The 17,951-nt window shown below is 44.2% G+C and overlaps 1 protein-coding gene across 5 annotated transcripts in view; it reads left to right on the top strand.

Annotated features, from left to right (window-relative positions):
• Positions 1–16,876, top strand: part of spag9b (sperm associated antigen 9b) — a 38,064-nt gene extending 21,188 nt beyond the window's left edge. For 4 of the 5 annotated variants that reach the window (XM_076033764.1, XM_076033766.1, XM_076033768.1 and 1 more), the window contains 23 exons: positions 80–164; positions 1,073–1,197; positions 1,691–1,748; positions 2,321–2,473; positions 2,555–2,615; positions 3,515–3,645; positions 4,369–4,425; positions 6,366–6,545; positions 6,847–6,976; positions 7,082–7,168; positions 7,729–7,890; positions 7,990–8,161; positions 8,266–8,466; positions 9,358–9,514; positions 10,037–10,153; positions 10,246–10,326; positions 10,423–10,490; positions 11,200–11,348; positions 11,938–12,109; positions 12,210–12,323; positions 12,953–13,132; positions 13,419–13,550; positions 14,199–16,876. In XM_076033764.1, coding sequence (XP_075889879.1) covers positions 80–164; positions 1,073–1,197; positions 1,691–1,748; positions 2,321–2,473; positions 2,555–2,615; positions 3,515–3,645; positions 4,369–4,425; positions 6,366–6,545; positions 6,847–6,976; positions 7,082–7,168; positions 7,729–7,890; positions 7,990–8,161; positions 8,266–8,466; positions 9,358–9,514; positions 10,037–10,153; positions 10,246–10,326; positions 10,423–10,490; positions 11,200–11,348; positions 11,938–12,109; positions 12,210–12,323; positions 12,953–13,132; positions 13,419–13,550; positions 14,199–14,317 — 2,891 coding nt within the window. In that variant the 3' untranslated portion in view covers positions 14,318–16,876. The remainder of the gene's footprint in view (positions 1–79; positions 165–1,072; positions 1,198–1,690; positions 1,749–2,320; positions 2,474–2,554; positions 2,616–3,514; positions 3,646–4,368; positions 4,426–6,365; positions 6,546–6,846; positions 6,977–7,081; positions 7,169–7,728; positions 7,891–7,989; positions 8,162–8,265; positions 8,467–9,357; positions 9,515–10,036; positions 10,154–10,245; positions 10,327–10,422; positions 10,491–11,199; positions 11,349–11,937; positions 12,110–12,209; positions 12,324–12,952; positions 13,133–13,418; positions 13,551–14,198) is intronic. The other variant, XM_076033765.1, reaches the window with a different exon arrangement.
• Positions 16,877–17,951: the final 1,075 nt, after the last annotated feature.

The following is a 17,951-nucleotide window of genomic DNA, read 5'->3' as shown; positions in this document are numbered from 1 at the left end:
GTGAAAACCCCCCCGCCAAAGAACTCAGCTCTACCTTGTTGACTTTAAACTCCCTGTTTCTGCTGCTTCCATCCACTAGATGAGCTGGAGAAATCTGAGGTTCAGGCCATCATAGAGTCCACTCCTGAGCTGGACATGGACCTTTCCAGCTGCAGAGGAACAAGGTATCAGGCTTAGGAGGCAACAATCTGTCCATCATAGAGAATGAAGCAGTTTAGTCTACATCAGGGCTCACCGACCTTTTTTAACCTGAGATTTATGGGTTTTGAGTCATATGAGGGGCAACCAGTTGGCTAAACTCTCCTGAAATAACAAATGTTCTCAGTTAGCCTTGAGTTATATGTTATTAATAATGATACTGATCTTTGTGAAGAAACTGATCACGTTACAACAAGGTTGGTTTAAACTGATGTTTTAGACGCAGCTCAACGAGAGAACAGACAACCTGGTGCTCCTGCTCTAAATATGTTTTTTCCATGACACATTCATGCAATAGTGGCTTCACTTGTTTGAAAAGGTGGCCTCTCAGTTGAACTGACCTGATGTTCTACACAAAGATTTCTTCTAAGAAACACACATGACCTTGCAGTCGAGCACAGAGAAAGAAAAGATATATAAGATGTATAAAAAGATATAATATGCACAGGATGAAATTAATGTGTCATGTGCCATTTTGTCAAATTTGAGTCGGCATCATCCACTTATCATTGTCTCTTAGGTGTGTGTGGCTCACACTTGTCCTGCACCTATTGAATGTGCAGGTATTAATGCAGCAGCTGGGGCTGGCCATTTATTGCCACACTAGAGCCCTCTCTAGTGGACAATATGCGTAACAGCCACATGCTGAGGAAAGCGTTGGCCGTGATCAAATGTTCTACAAACGATATACTGTTTAGTATCCACATGTAGTCTTTCTGATCATTACCACAACAACAATAATTGCAAGTGTTTTTTAGCCTCATTCATGCATGTTAAAGATGTGCCGATGTCTGTTGAGAACACATTTTAATTTAATTCCTTTCCCCGTGACTTCTAAACCTACTTTTTTCCTTTGTTGCCTTTTTTTCTCCAGCACCCCAACTAAAGGCGGGATAGAAAACTTGGCCTTCGATCGCAACACAGAATCTCTCTTCGAGGAGCTGTCGTCGGCTGGAAACGACCTGATCGGCGACATGGACGAAGGCGCCGACTTGCTGGGTAGGAGGCGTCGCCCCGACGATCATGTGACTGCACTGACCCCTCACTGTGTCTTTGGTGATCATTTCCTCCCTGTCACCCCCGGCTTCTGAATCGCTCTTTTGTGCTGGCTGCCTGGCTCTTCCATCTTTCCAGATGAGTTTTCTGGTGTGTGTGTGTTGCAGTGAAACTCCCCTCACATGTCTTTTGCAACTCTTTTTTTTTTTTCTTTTTTCGTGTCATTTTCTATTATTCGTTATTGTTTAGACACAACCCCCTCTGTGACTGTTCAGAGTAGCTAAGTGTGGTAGCATCGTGCTGTGGATAGCAATGTAATGCAGTGGACAGAGGAGATGACGGGATTGGTAATAAGATGCTTTTCGTCGTCTCTTGCATGACTGTCAGACTACAACTTTCTAGGTAAGGCAGGAAGTGATGTCGCCGTGTAGGTTAGAATGCCGTCACACATTTCAACTTTTCACTTTGTTGAATAAGATAAGAACTCTGCTTTCAGGTATGGGTCGGGAGGTGGAGCATCTCATCCATGAGAACTCGCAGCTGCTGGAGACCAAGTTAGTACTCGCCGTACTGCACAATTCAAACTTTGTTTTGTGATGCGAGGAGCTACAAGTGAAGAGGGCAGTGGATTAGTTCAGTTAGACTAAACTGCATCTGTTAACGTGTACAAGCAAAGTGCAGTGGTGGAATATCGTTTTTGGATACATCATGCATTTGCAATGCACTGCATTGCGGTAAGAGTCGTCTCAAGTCTCCAAGTGCACTTCGTTTTAGTGCAGTCACCAACATTTACCCTCATGCTGCACTTGCACTGTTCAGTCCACCTCAGAACTGCATGCTTTAGCAAGATGACGTCCCTTGCTGCACATCTCGAGTACTAGAGTACAGAAACAACAAGAACTTGCCATTTATTTTTGTTTTTTTTATTTTTATTTTGACTTATTAATGATAAACAACAAATTAACTTACTTTTGATTGTGTGATTGTGTGCCTCTGATGCAGCCAAGCCTTTTGAAACACAAAAGAAACATCTCTAAAACGTTTTTCCTTGACTGTACTTCCTTTACATTTTTTCAAAAGTCAGAACTGCTAAACATTTAGTGTGTGTGTGTGTGTGTGTGTGCAGAAATGCTTTGAATGTGGTGAAGAATGACCTGATCGCGCGCATAGACGAGTTGTCCTGTGAGAAGGAGGGCCTTCAGGGGGAGCTGGATGCCGTCACTCAGGCCAAGACCAAACTAGAGGAGAAGAACAAAGAGTTGGAGGAGGAACTCAAGAAGTGAGCGCTGCCCTCTGCTGGTGCATTGAAGGTTTCACTTGCCGAGGCTGGATACCAGTAACGTTTTGGGCCTGCCTGTAGGGTTCGAGCAGAGATGGAAGATTCCAAGCAGAAGGTCAAGAGCAACGACAACGAAGATGATGTAAGTCTGGGGTGAAGAGTTGTGAGTTGAGTTGAGTGTATCATTTTGTGTGGAATGTTTATGTTGTGTGAAACCTTGTTAATTATCCCATATTGTGCAAAACACGCTTACATTTTACAGAAGTTACGTAGCACAACTCGCATCACTTGAAATCAGCTGTTTGTTATGTCACAAAGGGCTTGTCGACCTCCTACCACCTGCCTCTGCTGCCAGGTTTTCACTCCGCTGGCTGAGACCGCATGTTTTTCTTTCCTTGCAAACTATTGTCAGTTGCAACAAAGCATCAGCTTCAGCAGAAACTAAGCAGTTTTGCTGGTGGCTGTAAACTGAGGGGTATATAATATTTTGTTTGAGGGAGATTTAGCTGTTTTGGATGATTACGGTGCGAAGCTGCTGCACTCAAATTCCAGTAGGACACATAAGGAGCTGCAACGTGTGCAACATGTGGGTCCTTTAAATAGGAATCCATAAGCACGTCACACTCACTATTACAATCTAAACCAGCGTTTCTCAACTGGTGGGTCGCAATCCAAAAGTGGGTCATGGAGCTGTTTTGATTGGGGCCTGGCTTTGTGGGCAGTTTCCATTATTTTTTTTTATTTTTTTAAATATATACAGGTATATTTCTGAAGAAAATGTTCGATATTTATTTTGCAGGACACACAATTCAATAATGTCAATAATTTATTCACGAGACATGATAGAAAATGGGCTTCAGTTTTATTTTTGTGAAATAAGTTTGGGTCGCGACTTCAAGATAAGGAAAACAAAATGTGGGTCCTGAGACTCCACCAGTTGAAAACCACTGATCCAAAGTCAAGATAACCATAAGCATGACTCCTCTTTGTATATGCGCTGAGTATTGGTTCAGCGCTGCTGTGCTGGTGTTGTTCCCGCAGAGCGATGTCCCCACGGCGCAGAGGAAGCGGTTCACCAGGGTGGAGATGGCCAGAGTCCTGATGGAAAGGAACCAGTACAAGGAGAGGCTGATGGAGCTCCAGGAGGCCATCAAATGGACAGAGATGATTCGGTGAGGCCAGAAGACACCAGCGTTCAATGCCGCTTTTGTCAGTGAAGACACTGAGTAGGACCAGCTGAAACAAGTGCAGTATTTAGGCTGATTCAGTTAAATCAGAAGCACTTTTCATGAGAAAATGAAAAGAAAAAAAAATGTATGTAAATATATTCACTGTCATGCGGTGGTGCACAGAACACCCAGCAGTGTTATATACATATTGGCATGACATCAATAATTTCATACTTTAGGACAACTAATTTGTAACGGGTACCTGATGTTTGTTTGTTTTACAGTTGAGTCTTATTATCTAACATGCCTTGGTGATGATTTCCTGAAAGTTTGTTTTTTTTACCTTGTATTTTCCAATAACCTAACTAAAGCAAGCTAATCTAACAAACTAATTACTTTGAGGTTTTACACGATTGCACATTATCCAGAGAAGCTTTCTATTTTTCCAGAGAGCAGCTTAGTAAGCCTACTGTGGTGTAGCTTCCCCTGGTTTGGAAGGAGATAAGAGCTGACATTAGGGAGGATCGCAACAGCTGCGGCTTTCACTGGACTGCTGTACTTCTTACTCCTACTATCAATACTAGTACTACTACTACTACGACAACTTCTACCACAAATTCTTCCACTGAATGATGCTTTGATTTGATCTCCAGATTTCCCTGTCCTTGAACTAACAGAGGTTACGACTTCTTCTGAAGTGCATTCTTTTTTTTTTTTCAACCTCAGGGCGTCAAAAGAGAGTCCAGCTCTTCAAGAGAAGAAGAAATCCAGCCTCTGGCAGTTGTAAGCTCCTCCCTCTTCCTCCCGTCATAGCAGCAAGCAGTGTGAAGGCTGCGTCGTTCCCGGGTTTCAAGATGTTGTTTTTCTTGTTCTGTATTCCATGTTGTGTGGTTGTCGTCTCCAGGATGTAGGTAAATCGTTGACGTGTGTTGCCTACGTTGACTTGGTCTCTGGTGTTCTCATGTTAACAAGAACACTCTGAGCAGGGGAAAGTCGGTGTCAGTGGCTCATGTTGCGACTGGTGTCTTTTGTCATACATCCAAGAGTGAAAGAAAGCACTCGTTTGATGTTGGTTGCTCTCAAAACTAAAAAAAAAAGAGAGAAAAAGGCAGAGTCTCTGTCACTGTGACTCTCCTGTGTTCAGAGTTCCACAGAATGGGTTTTGGTTTGAGCTGAAGGTGGATACAGTGTGAGCAGAATTTCAGCAACAGGAGTTGTGCCGGTTATGCGTGTGTGCGTGCGTGTGTGTGTGTGTGTGTGTAAACAAATCTAAACGGTGCGCCATCTCTCCTTACCTGTTGTTCTGTGCGTCCCTTTGATATTGTGCCTGGTGTTGTGGTGTCTGTGTGCAGGGGGTGAGTTGGGGGAATTAATGTGGAAATGGGAAGGCAGGAATTTGTTGGTAGCCTAGTAATAGGAGAAAAAATACACATTAACTTGGACTTGTCAAAAGCATATAATTCTATCAGTGAAAGGAAAGTCCTCAGTATCCCAATATATTCCCATGATTTCTTTACCGGCTGTGCTCTTTTTTTCCCATCTGGTTTGTTTTGGTATTGGTTATTACATTGTTATATGGAATGCCATTAGCAATCTTGGACCTCGATGGCACCTTGTTTGTGATGCTCGGAGATCAAGAAATTAATTTGTAGAGAACAAACACAGAGGTCTTTGTTCTGAAAGTCCTGCTGCTTTAAGTCATTGAGATGGAGCCATTAAGGCTTTTATGTTGTGTTACCATCTCAAGGTATTTTACGTAATTGTTACATGATTGGATTTTTATTTTAGTTTTGTCAGCATGGAATTATTAGCCCTCTGTTTACAGCCTCTAGTAAAAAAAAACACACACCACACCTTCCATATGTGGTTTCAAAAGGAAGGAATATATTGGGATTCATTAGTGGACTTATTATTGCCCTTTGTATCATCATAAAGAGCTGTTTTCATATCAAATATCTCAAGAGAATCTGTTAAAAAAAAAATGTTTTCGACCAAGCACAAGTTTCACACACCAAAACAAAACAGATGGACAAATATCCTTATGGAGCATATTAATATACGATAATAATATATTATAAAACAAAGACTTTTTAGTGTCTCTTTGATTAGGTTAAATTACAATAAAATACAATAAATGAATCATTATATTATAAAAAGCATTGTAATCATTATAAAATGCAACATTTTCCTAACTGGAAACCAGCTAGACAGTAAAATTAGCAGTTTCACACTAAGCACTGAGTAGCTGTGAGACGACTCCCAAGTGTTGAGCTGTAGGTGCAGTTAATTATTCAGTGAGGAGCAGACGACCAGTGTTACTGTCCAGACCTGCTGTGTCCAGTGTTGTTGACTAACATCCCAGTTGCATTAACCCTGCACTCCGGCGCTGTGTGGGGGAGGGTGGAGGGTGGGTTGGGGGGGAGGGGGCTGCAGCTGTCCCGATGCCTTGCTGTTCAGTCTGGGTGGTGGGGGGGGTGGTCTTGACAAATGAAATGAGAAAACGCACATCTGCGTCTGTTTGCATGGCGCAATGGCGCTGCTCAAGGTTGGCTTCAGACACTCTCACCATCCCGAACCCCGAACCCTGAACCCTGAACCCTGAACCCCGAAACCTGCCTCTGCCGCTGGAGCTGCCGCTTGTGTCCACCCCCTCTATATGTTCTGTCTCTGTGCTTTCCCTCCCTCCCCTTGTCCCTCCCACTTCCCCGCCCTTACACCTCCAGTTTCAGCCGTCTGTTTAGCTCGTCGGGCGGGACGCCCAAGAAGCCGGCCGTGGAAGCGCCGGTCAACGTCAAGTACAACGCCCCCACCAATCAGATTCAGCCCTCCGTGAAGAAGAAGAGCAGCACCCTCCAGCAGTTACCGAGCGACAAGAGCAAAGCCTTTGATTTCCTGAACGAGGAGTGAGTTCGCCCGAGAACATAACACATGCAAAAGCATCTGTCTGTTTGTAGACAGACCTAAAATTGTACACAATCATGAAAATGTTTTCAGAAAAATCTTTTAGATGATATGAGAACACTTGATTTTTACTTACGTACCAAGTTGTCCAATAATTGTATTGCCTTTTAATGTTAGATATTGTTTGGTTAAATTCATTTTAAAAATGAAGACTGCGGTTCAAGAAGTTGCAGCTCATTCAGTAACTTAGGTTTTCTGTTTTTGCAAACATCGTCGTCACTGAGCTGCTTGTCTGTCTCGCAGGGCGCCAGCAGAGGGCGTGGTGTCCCGACGGGAGCAGAAGAGGGCCCAGTACCAGCAGGTCAAAGCTCACGTCCAGAAGGAGGAAGGCCGAGTGCAGGCTTATGGCTGGAGTCTGCCAAAGAAAGGCAAAGTAAGTTGCAGAGTTAACGGTGAAATGCTAGCAGAGGGCTTGTGCAGAGAGAGTTATGCTGCTATTCCCATCTTCACTTCATGTTTTCCCCCCCGCCCACCTCAGGGCAACGGTCAGTCTGAGGGCAAAATGAAGAATCTGCCAGTTCCCGTCTTCCTCAGCCCAGTGGATGAGAAGGAAGCTTCTATGAAGGTACTTTTTTCTCTTGTTTTGTTGTTTTGTATTGACAATCTTACAAGTTGCACGTCCCTTAAAGGTTAAGTGGAAAATATTTGGAGATTCTAAAGAAGAAACAGCGACACAAAAACAGTGGTTGTATTTTAGACCGTGGTATCTTTCACTCTCCCTCCTGAGCTTGCCAGTGAACTACGGCGGCCTGCGCACCAAAACCTGGAGGCCTTGCCTTCTTCTTCATTAGTTTATATAAAGATTCAAGTAGTCACCTTAATTACAAAACGTGCTGTCAGGCTGGCTGAATTGTCCACACCAGGCTTCCTTAGAAGTATGGCGGAGCAAGATGGCATCTTGGCAATTTTAACTTGGAGTCAGACCTTTGATGTGTCTTCCTACATATATTTATGAGAACAGTTCTAAGGGTATACACTTTTTTAAAATGTATTTATGGACAGTATATTAAGTTTTTGCGAATATAAAAATCATAAATCAAACCAAATATTACACACTGGACCTTAATTGGCACTTGTGATGAATTTGCATTTTTAATTTTTCTATCCCGTTTGTGAATGCACCAGCTGTGGTGTGCTGCTGGCGTGAACCTCTCTGGAGGTAAAACCAGGGACGGAGGCTCCATTGTAGGAGCCAGCGTCTTCTACAGTGACATGTCTGTACCAGAGAGCCCGAAAAAGAAAATAGGATCTCAGAGCAGCGTGGAGAAACTGGACCAGGAACTCAAGGTACATCCACTTTTATATTCTTCGTGACAATTCACAGCAGCAACGAAACCCACCTGGCCGTACAGCAGTTTGACGCCAGGTGTCCTCTGTTGCTCTCAGGACCAGCAGAAGGAGCATCGGCATCAGGACGAGTTGTCCTCCCTGGTGTGGATCTGCACCAGCACCAAGTCCACCACCAAAGCCATCGTCATCGACGCCAACCAGCCCGGAAACATCCTGGACAGTTTCCTGGTGTGCAACTCGCACGTCCTCTGCGTCACCAGTGTTCCGGGTGAGCGCCGCGTTCTCACAAAGGAGGAGGACGGCAAAGACGTTTTCCCTTCGGGCTCCTTCAGCCCTGTGTGTTTATTTGGATATTTTCTTGTTACGTTACAGGAGCAAGAGAGACGGACTACCCGCCTTGCGAGGAGGCAGCTCCAAACGCCGAGGCGGCTCAGGCAGCCAACAGCAGCTCTCAGTCCAGTGACACCAAGTCTGCAGAGGGCGACGCTGTGCTGGGAGGCATCACTGTTGTCGGCTGTGAGGCCGATGGAGTGGCGGCGGTTCCCCAGACAGCATCCAGCCAGGGAGACACTGGTCAGTGGTGTTCCCACTCCACATCAGCAACGTGGCCTATTGAACCGGACACAAGCAGTGATAGTGTCTCTTCATGTTTGTCTGTTTTTCACGTTTTTTTGCTACTGTTGGTTCCTTATATTGTTTTCTAACAACAACACATGCTTCACGTATGTGAGTGAACTCCCCAGAACTCCTCGCAGAAAATGTCTTTTGAAAATGAAAATGTTTCAGGACGTTTCCTGTCCTGATTATACACATAGTACCACTTCTCAGAAGCAGGCTAAATACAGGCCCTGACTGTATTGTAAGAAATATGTGTGCGTGCCTGCACACATACACACAATTATATATGCTATCAAACAAAAGTTTGGACACACCCTATGAATTTAATTTCTTTCCTTTAATTCTCGTGACTATTGACATTGCAGTTTCTCACTGAAGGCATCAACACTACTTATGAACACAATGGAACAGTGGAATTATTTAGGAAACAATAAAAGTGTCAAATAATTTTAGACATGTTTTATATTTAATTCTTCAGAATAGCCACCTTTCATAAAAAACATATTTAGAGTTATTTAATGTGTATTTGCTGCATAATTACATATATATTGCTTATATATTTGATGTCTTCAGTATCTATCTACAGTGTAGAAAGTGTAAAGATAAAAAAAAAAAGGGATGAGAAGGTGTGTCCAAACTTTTGACTGGTAGTTTATATATGGAGAAGTAGATTAGATAGAGATTAGATAGATTGAATTTTATTGATACCAAATTGGGATACTACACTGTTGCAGCAGTAGTGTAGTGCAACAATTTGGCATTTGATGGAAAGAGGCATAATAGAATCTGCTCATATTTCGATCTTATATTTTCCAAAGCATCAACAGGAGCATTTTTCCCACACAGACTCCAGGGGCGCTGAGGAAGCCACTGAGGCCACAGAGGCCATTCTGGATCCTGCTGAAAAGAAGCAAAGCGCGAAGGGAGCCTTCGCCGAACACATCTTCACCGACCCGCTGGGAGCTCAGCACACAGCCGAGGCTTTGGCCAACTACTCTCAGAGGTGAGCAGGAGTCCCATCACTCATTACAGTGTTGTTACCACAGCGTCCACTCAGCAACACCCCTGTCTGAATGATCATTAAGAAACAAAAGTGGCGTAGCAACAGTGCAGCACCAGGGGATTGCTATAACCAGTGTCCTCCTTGTGTGTCCTGAAATGCAAAGGGTTGTGTCACATAGGACAAAAAAATGTGCCAGATCAAATTTGCAAGTCAACTGACAATTCCATGATTTGCTGTGGCGACCCCTGAAGGCAACAGCTGAAAGGAAAAGAAAAAGACTGCTGTAAAATACAGAATGCAATGACGCCCTCAGGGAAAACTACCACACTGTGTTACTGGGTGGTCAGGTGCGCTCAAGCCGAGTGCAGCCTCCACAAGACCAGGTTAATGCTGTGCAAGACCCACCATACTATCAACTGCTGACCTCTCATGGGCTTGTTTGATGACGCCGTGTTAGACATTCCCCAAGTTGTTGATGCTGAACCCGCAGCCACAATGCCACTTCCTGTTTGTGATGAGCAGGGAGAGCGAGCTGCCAAAGGATGACGTGAGCACAGAAGGGCAGGACCTGATGAGAGAGGAGGCTCAGAAGATGAGCAGCGTTCTGCCAACCATGTGGCTGGGGGCTCAGAACGGCTGGTGAGTTTGAGCCTGTGCGGCGCAAGTTGACACGTCCGTATGGACCAAGCATAAGTGTGTGTGTGTGTGTGTGTGTGTGTGCTGTGTTTCAGCGTGTACGTCCACTCCTCGGTGGCCCAGTGGAAGAAGTGCCTTCACTCTATCAAGCTGAAGGACGCCGTGCTCGGCATCGTGTGAGTGCACAGGCAGATTTTTTTACCTCACATTACTGTGTTTTTGATGTTTTGGGGATTTATTTTTTCCTCCTGACGTTTGTTTCTTTTTTACAGGCATGTCAAAGGTCGAGTCCTGGTGGGTCTCTCTGATGGCACCTTGGCCATCTTCCACAGGGGAGTTGGTAAGGAGAACGCACTGCTTAAAGTGCATAAATCAACCTGCAGCACAGGAGATTCCTGAACACTTTCCTTCTGCCTCTAGCTTAAAGTACAACATTGTACTCACAGTATTTTAACCTACTGTAACCCACATTCAGCCACATGCGTGACCGTGTGAAATGTATCATTAGAAGGGAGCACAGTGATCTCATGCTATTCCTAGAGGTTACCATCCACGAGTGCTGATAAAATGACAATAAGGAACACGGTTCATGAGAATGCCAATGGGAGTGCATTTATTAGCACAGTACTGTATGCATGAATGAATTGAATTGAACTCTTTATTGTCATTATATAGGAGTACAACGAAATTTAAAAGTGCCTTCCTTTGGTGCATTGGTATAAAAAATCTCAATAAATACTAGAAAAGACACATGCCACACATCACTCATACCACACTCAACACAATCACATTCTGCAGTTACAGCACTATTCCCCTCTATTGCACAGACCATGGCCCTTGTGTATGTCTGGTTCTTGACTACTCAGTGCGGTTATGGCTCAGTATAAATTGGAAAACGTGTAATTTGTTGAACTTTAGAAGAGATCACTTTGAAAAAAGCCCTAAAATGGCTCTCTTGTCCATGAACAAGCAATAGTTTTCCGCCAATAGTTATTCTTAGATATGGACAAATCTTTTATACAGCCACTGTCTTCCTGTGTTTGCATTAGATGGACAGTGGGACCTGGTCAACTACCACCTGTTAGACTTGGGGAAACCCAACCACTCCATCCGCTGCATGACTGTAGTGCACGACAAGGTCTGGTGCGGCCACAAGAACAAGATTTATGTGGTGCAGCCCAAAGCCATGAAGATAGAGGTAAGTTAGTACAGTTAGTACACAGCTTGTACTAACTGAGATATTTATCCAGGATCCAGGCCACGTCTGGACCTCTCACACTTTTTTTTTTTTTTTTTTTTAGAATACAGAACAGAATATTCACACATTGTGTCATTTTTCCTCAGTGCCTAAATCAAAAAGAAGAGTTGCTGCTGTACAAAAAAAACACATGCAAATAGACTGAACATATGTGATTTCTAAAAAAATGATCTTCATCAATTCAGCACATGTGATACAAATAGTCACAACACAACCAATTAATGAACCATGCTGCGAGTATTGAAAACGCATGCAAACACCCAGACATTTGTCTTGTTTTGCCTTCACTTGGATGTGCAGAATTCGAGTTAGGTTTCATTATTTGTCTCTTGTTTCATGACTGGACCGTGCTTGTGAACGTTTGCAGTTTGCAGGTTTGCTTGTGTTTTTCATTGTTGCGGTTGCTTTAAGCTCTTTCGACCTCTCAGAGTCTCAGACTGAAAAAATCCTCCTCGACATTTACATTCTGGTGTTTCTTTCCTTTCCGTTACTTCTCGGCAGCTGAACATTTTTCTCCTTCTCTTCGCAGAAGTCGTTTGACGCCCACCCCCGTAAGGACAGCCAGGTCCGTCAGCTGGCCTGGGAGGGTGACGGCATCTGGGTGTCCATCAGGCTGGACTCCACCCTGAGGCTGTTCCACGCCCACACCATGCAGCACCTGCAGGACGTCGACATCGAGCCCTACGTCAGCAAGATGCTCGGTCGGTTTCCAACACGCGCGCTCGTCTCAATCCTGAAGCCCTGACAGGCGCGGCGGAAAACAGTGGAGTGCTAATCTGCTCTGTCGCTCCTTGCCGTCAGGTACGGGGAAACTTGGCTTCTCATTCGTCAGGATCACGGCGCTCACGGTATCGTGCAACCGTCTGTGGATCGGTACTGGGAACGGGGTCATCATCTCCATCCCTCTGACGGACAGTGAGTCTATAACAGTCGATCAAAACAAAACCTAATCAGAACGTTGCCCGTAATGTTCTGTTTCTTAAAGGTCCAGTGGGTAATATTTGCCTTGATTGGTAAAAGCTTAATATCTGCCGATCAATAATTACTAAAATTGTATAATCGTAGTACAATAAAAGTTATTTGGTTTCTTGCCCTTAGAGCGGTTCTCATATCTATGAGAATATACATAGATCAAGGGTCTTGCTCCCAATTAGCTGCATATTGCAGAGCCATTTTCTAAGGAAGCCTGGCGTGGACAATCCAAATACCTGACTTTGTGCTTTGTAATTAGGGTGACTGCTCGCATCCTAAAATAAACCAATGAAGAAGAAGGAAGACAAGGGATCCAGGTTTGGGTGCGCAGGCCACCGTAGTTCACTGGCAAGCTCAGGTGGATACATCTGAAATGTATCCACTTGATGTCACTGTTTCTTCTTCAAAAGCTGCAAATATTCCACACTTAACCGTTGAATGTTTCAACTGTCTTGTGACCAGAGGATGGTCGCTAGCAGGAACCAAAACCCAGAATTTCTGGGTTTCTTCAGCACCGAATGAACATTCAAATCACCTCCTCCTCTTAATCTGCTTTTCACACTTTGCACTAGCGGCCAACAGGGCAGCCAAGGCACAAAGCAACCAGCCGGGCAGTGCAGTGCGGGTGTACGGCGACAACAGCGGGGACAAAGTGACGGCGGGGACGTTCATTCCGTACTGCTCCATGGCTCAGGCTCAGCTCTCCTTCCACGGCCACAGAGATGCTGTCAAGTTCTTCACAGCGGTTCCAGGTAAACACAGTAGCATCGTGGCTGCTTTGTCTGATGCATTTTATTTTTTATATAGTCGTGGCCGTGTGCTTCGAAAAAAAAAACTAATCATTATGCATCCCAAAGTCAGCAGAGAAGACTCCTTGTGTGTCTGAAACGTATTGCTGCGTCTGCCAGACCTGTAGCAGGGGCCTCATTAAAACCAGTCCAGTGGGATGATGTCATTTTACTCAGAAAAACAGAGTCTGGACGCGCTACTTGTCGCTGTTGTTGTTGTTGTTTACAGTTTGCCGCTCTGTGCTCGCAGGTCACGCTGCTCCATCTGCAACCTGCGGAGGGGAGGCAGGGGGCGACAAGGCAGCAGATGCCGCTACTCAGGATGGAAACAAGACCATGTTGGTGATGAGCGGGGGAGAAGGCTACATCGACTTCAGGATGGGTGAGTTTTTGCAAGGCGGTGTCTGGGCTCAGTAACCTCTACGGCAGGTTTAGTTGACATTTTACACCAGGAAACCACAACTTTTGTATGTATGCATTAGGGATGCAAATGATCAATTAATTAATTAATCGTTAGTTGAAGGACCTTATCGATCGATTAACGATTAATTGATAAGCGGCAATTTTTCCCGAGAACCACAATTTCACAATGAAAAATGTGTAAGGAAGACTTTATTTAACACTTAAATAATGTTGAGGATCCAATGGTCCAACTTTTGCATTAGAGCACAATAAAAACACCCTAAAAATGTATCCTGACTTTGAGTTGACTTCTAATGGGTCACATTTCAACTTTTTTTTAATCGATTAATTGTTAACATCCCTAGTATGTATGTATTGAATGGATGCTCTGATGAGCAGGGCCACGTGAAGACTGCAGCACAGAAATAATAGATGTGTATAAATAAATATTATTGTTTAATTATACCTCAAATGATCATAGCATTTAAATAGACTTCAATGTGTAACAGTGGACTGTTTTTGCAGCTGCCCATACAGAAAGTATTAGTCCTGGAAGGGAACCATCATTTCCATAACGTCTCCAGTAGATGCAGGTGTGACCACGGCCTGCGTGTCTCTCTGTCTGCAGGTGACGAGGACGGCGAGGGGGAGGAGGGCGAGGACGGCCCCATGAAGCTGCAGCCCTTCCTGGCCAAAGCCGAGCGCAGCCACCTCATCGTCTGGCAGCTGCAGGCCGCCCACAACTAAACTCTGACCTCAGGACCGCTGAGGCCCAAATTGCCTTTTTTTTCTCTCTCTCTCTCCCCTTCCCCCGACTGTGCTGCAGGGGGCGTGGCCAGCCAGCAGTTGGCTCCGCCCCTCCCGCAGCCCGCAGTCCAACCTGCACTTTCTTCTTCCTCAGACCTGAACAGTAAAGAGTAAACAAGCGACAGTTGCTCTGAGCACTTAGGTGGAGCTTTGCAAACCGGATTGGCGCAAAACTGCATGTAACTGTAACTTTTAAAAAAATATATATATTTTTATTTTAATGGATTTGAAACAAATTCTGCCTTTTCCTCTTTTAGTATTATGTGAGGTTAAGCTTTTTTTTTTGTCATATCAACGCAGCAAATACATTTACATTTTCTCCAGCCCTCTGAAGGGTCTCAAATAGTGGAAGAACGAATCATCTCCCGGTATTCTTCTAATAATCTTAACCCAGGGCAATAATTCCACATCATCTTCCATGTTATCCTATTTGAACTTGGCCTTTGATTTTATGCAAAGAAATTTCAATGATGTTCTATCAAGGCTATTGGGATATTGGAGGATATTAAGGCTTTCGAAACATGTTACAACTTAATATTCCCATCGCGAAGCCATCAAAGTTCCTGAAGAATAGAAAAAGTTCCCGTGGCCCCATTCCCAGAATTCTCGAAGACTCCATAAATCATCCGAACCATATTTAAAACCCTCTTGTTACGAGCCCTGCAAGCAGCTTGGCACCATTAGCATTTTGATTCAAGGCCAAAAAAATTAAAGGCCCAGTGTGAAGATTTAATTGCAGTTGTTAGGTGTCGCTGGAGCCGATCCCAGCTGTCCTCGGGCGAAGGCGGGTTTTCACACTGGACAAGTTGCAGTTTCTTTATTTCATTATTTTGTTATTTCACTGACTCCAATCAAGAAAAAAAAAAAAAAAATCAGTTTTGATGAGATTGTTTCTGGATGTTTCGCATTGGGCCTTTAATTCCTCAGCACGCCTGAACCAGTTGTCGGTGGCAGCGTCTGCATGGTTAAATACATCATGGCCCGGGTCAATGCAAGATGTAAGTTGTTCATTGACTTGACCTGAACAGGATGGTAACAATCAGCCGTAAATCCCACCTTCAAAACTTGCCATTAGGAAATATTAACATTCTGTAAAGAGCCTTTGAAATAGTGGCGTCGGTTACAGAGGTCGAAAGGAAGACTCTCTCCTTTGCATTTCAAGTGCAGCAAAAGTGTTTTTTATTTTCTTAAAAGAATGTTATGTTTGCTACCAAAGGAAAAAAAAAAACACACAGTTCTCGACAGATGGTTCCCCATGCTAAACAAAGTAGGTGCCTAACACACGCAGGAAAAAGGGCACCTCTGAGTAGCGTGTCAGGCTCTGCCTCCATGTAGATAAGACGCAATGTTTTTCTAACAGAAATCCTGGTGTATAGATGAGATATATTTTTAGACTTTCATAATTGGAAATTGAAATATTTTTGGGGTGCGAGAGACGAGAGAATGCCGGACTTGGTGTGCGGAGATAAAACTATCAGCCTCGGTGAGGATGACGTAACTTCCAATCTCTGTGGTGACATTTCCGCTCTGATGCTTTTCGCTCGAGCTGCGCTGCTGTGGCCTCCGTTCTGTCCTTGGCAACCGTGTTTGTTCTGAACCTCCAGCAATACTTCTCCCATATTTCTCCCAAAAACTACAACAAAATGTCAGAAAATGTTTTAAGACCTATGTTATTATTTCATGTCTTTTATTCTTTATTATTTAAACTTGGCGCACAACAAGTTGATTGGACTGTACTTTAAGACGATTTCAGGCCTCTGTGTACCAGTACACTGCACTGGTGTGTTCTACTTTGATCTCTTTGTTTCAATTTCAAACAGTATCAGAGGGAGTGTCCTCAGTATGCGTGTGTGTGCATGTGAATGGGTGTGTGTGTGTGTGTGTGTGTGTGTGTGTGTGTGTGTGTGTGTGTGTGTGTGTGTGTGTGTGTGTGTGTGTGTGTGTGTGTGTGTGTGTGTGTGTGTGTGTGCCTTTGTGTCTTCTCTTGAGGAGAGGAGAGAAATGTTTAGCCATTGCAGTATTTATTTTTCAATGATTGAGCCTTTTTGCAATTCAGAATGTAACTTTGTACATTGGATATAAATGACTATATGTATGAAGAGGCAAAATGGGCGTCGGGCTTGTTGTTCTGACAACGGCTGTGGAAATGATGTACGCGAGTTGCGTTGGGGTTAATCAGATTCAGCTATGCACAATGTCTGCGAGGGGACACGAGGGGACTGAGGACGAGTGGGGGGGGCTTTCGCTGATCTTTTGTCACTTTTATCCGCGGCTCGAATGCAAGGAGGAAGAAAATCAGGTTGCATTGAGTCATCGTGCTTCATCCCACGGCGGCACGATGAGGGACGGCCTCCTCGGCCTGTCATGGAGTTGGCAGGGACCTCGTCTCTTCCCACTCGGCAGTACCACCGTCACCGTGTGCTCCCGCAGCGTCTCTAGCCTTACTTGTTTTGTTTTTTTGTTTTTTAACAGTCAATTAAAATCGACCTTTGTGGGCAAGTTCTGTGTCCTTGTAAAGTTTATTTTTCCATATAAGAAGTGAGTCAGTGCTACTTGGAGATTTGAAGGATGCCCACAACATCTAAAAGGTTTGTTGTTGTTTTTTTTTTCTTCTATCCTTTCGCTCTTTCTCTCTTCCCTTTAAAAAAAAACACAAACATTTGAGACGTGGACCTTGCAGCACCGTAACTCCAGTAAATAAATAAGAGATTCAACTGAATGTCAGCCCACACTCGCACTCAGTGCTTTGTATTATTTTGCTTTGGTAACGGTAAGATTAGATTCATGGTATCGTTCTCCATGACTTGGTAATCTTCTACTAAATCAAATTTAAGAAGTATAAACTTTAATTCTGTATGTCTATTACGGTTCAAGCCGTCTTAACGCATTTTAAAGGTCAATTATTTTTTGCAACGTCCACTTAACCAGAATCTTTCAACATTGCAAGTCCTTGCTTTTGCTCGCTAAACTTTGCTAAAACTGCCTGCTTAAACACACAGTTTTGGACATCAACCCTTTGCGATGTCACAAAGAGGACTGGTACCTCACCAAGGTTACCGACGACGCTCCCAGCCAGGTGTTTTGCTCTGTGTGGTTGCCTCGGTTTTTGTCCCCTTTCAAACCCATGTAAAGACCAACAAAGCATCAGTTCTAGTATGAAGTGAAACCTGACCTGAACTGATCTTCCACTCTAAAGGCAGGGCCAGACCTGATGCTCGAGAGTCATACATCTATGGCGTAATCTGTTGTGCAATGGCCCTATGTATTTATGACATAACTTCCTCCTGAATATCATGAACTGTCCGTGGCAGGCAGCTCATCTTTCTGCAGCAGCACTAGGTGGCGTCCTTTAACTACGCTGTACATATGTTTCCCCAGCGAAGCAGCAGCAACCCTCCCCTCCCCTCTCCTCTCCTCTCTAGGATTGGTCTGCAAGTTACGCCCTGCCTGGTGAGTGAGTGATCGTTTTAGTGAGTGGGGCTGAACTGGTGCTCAGCTGAGCTGTGAGGTGGATGAAACTCTGCACAACTGCCTGTCATGGATCACAGTCCATAATATACGTTAGGATGCTGTG

The sequence above is a fragment of the Nelusetta ayraudi genome, unplaced genomic scaffold (genome assembly GCF_046127955.1).
Source record: "Nelusetta ayraudi isolate G7.1 ecotype Tasmania unplaced genomic scaffold, CSIRO-AGI_Nayr_v1 ptg000042l, whole genome shotgun sequence".
NCBI lineage: Eukaryota > Metazoa > Chordata > Actinopteri > Tetraodontiformes > Monacanthidae > Nelusetta > Nelusetta ayraudi.
Note: the sequence above shows the minus strand (reverse complement) of the source record. Positions and strands in the feature narration are given on the sequence as shown.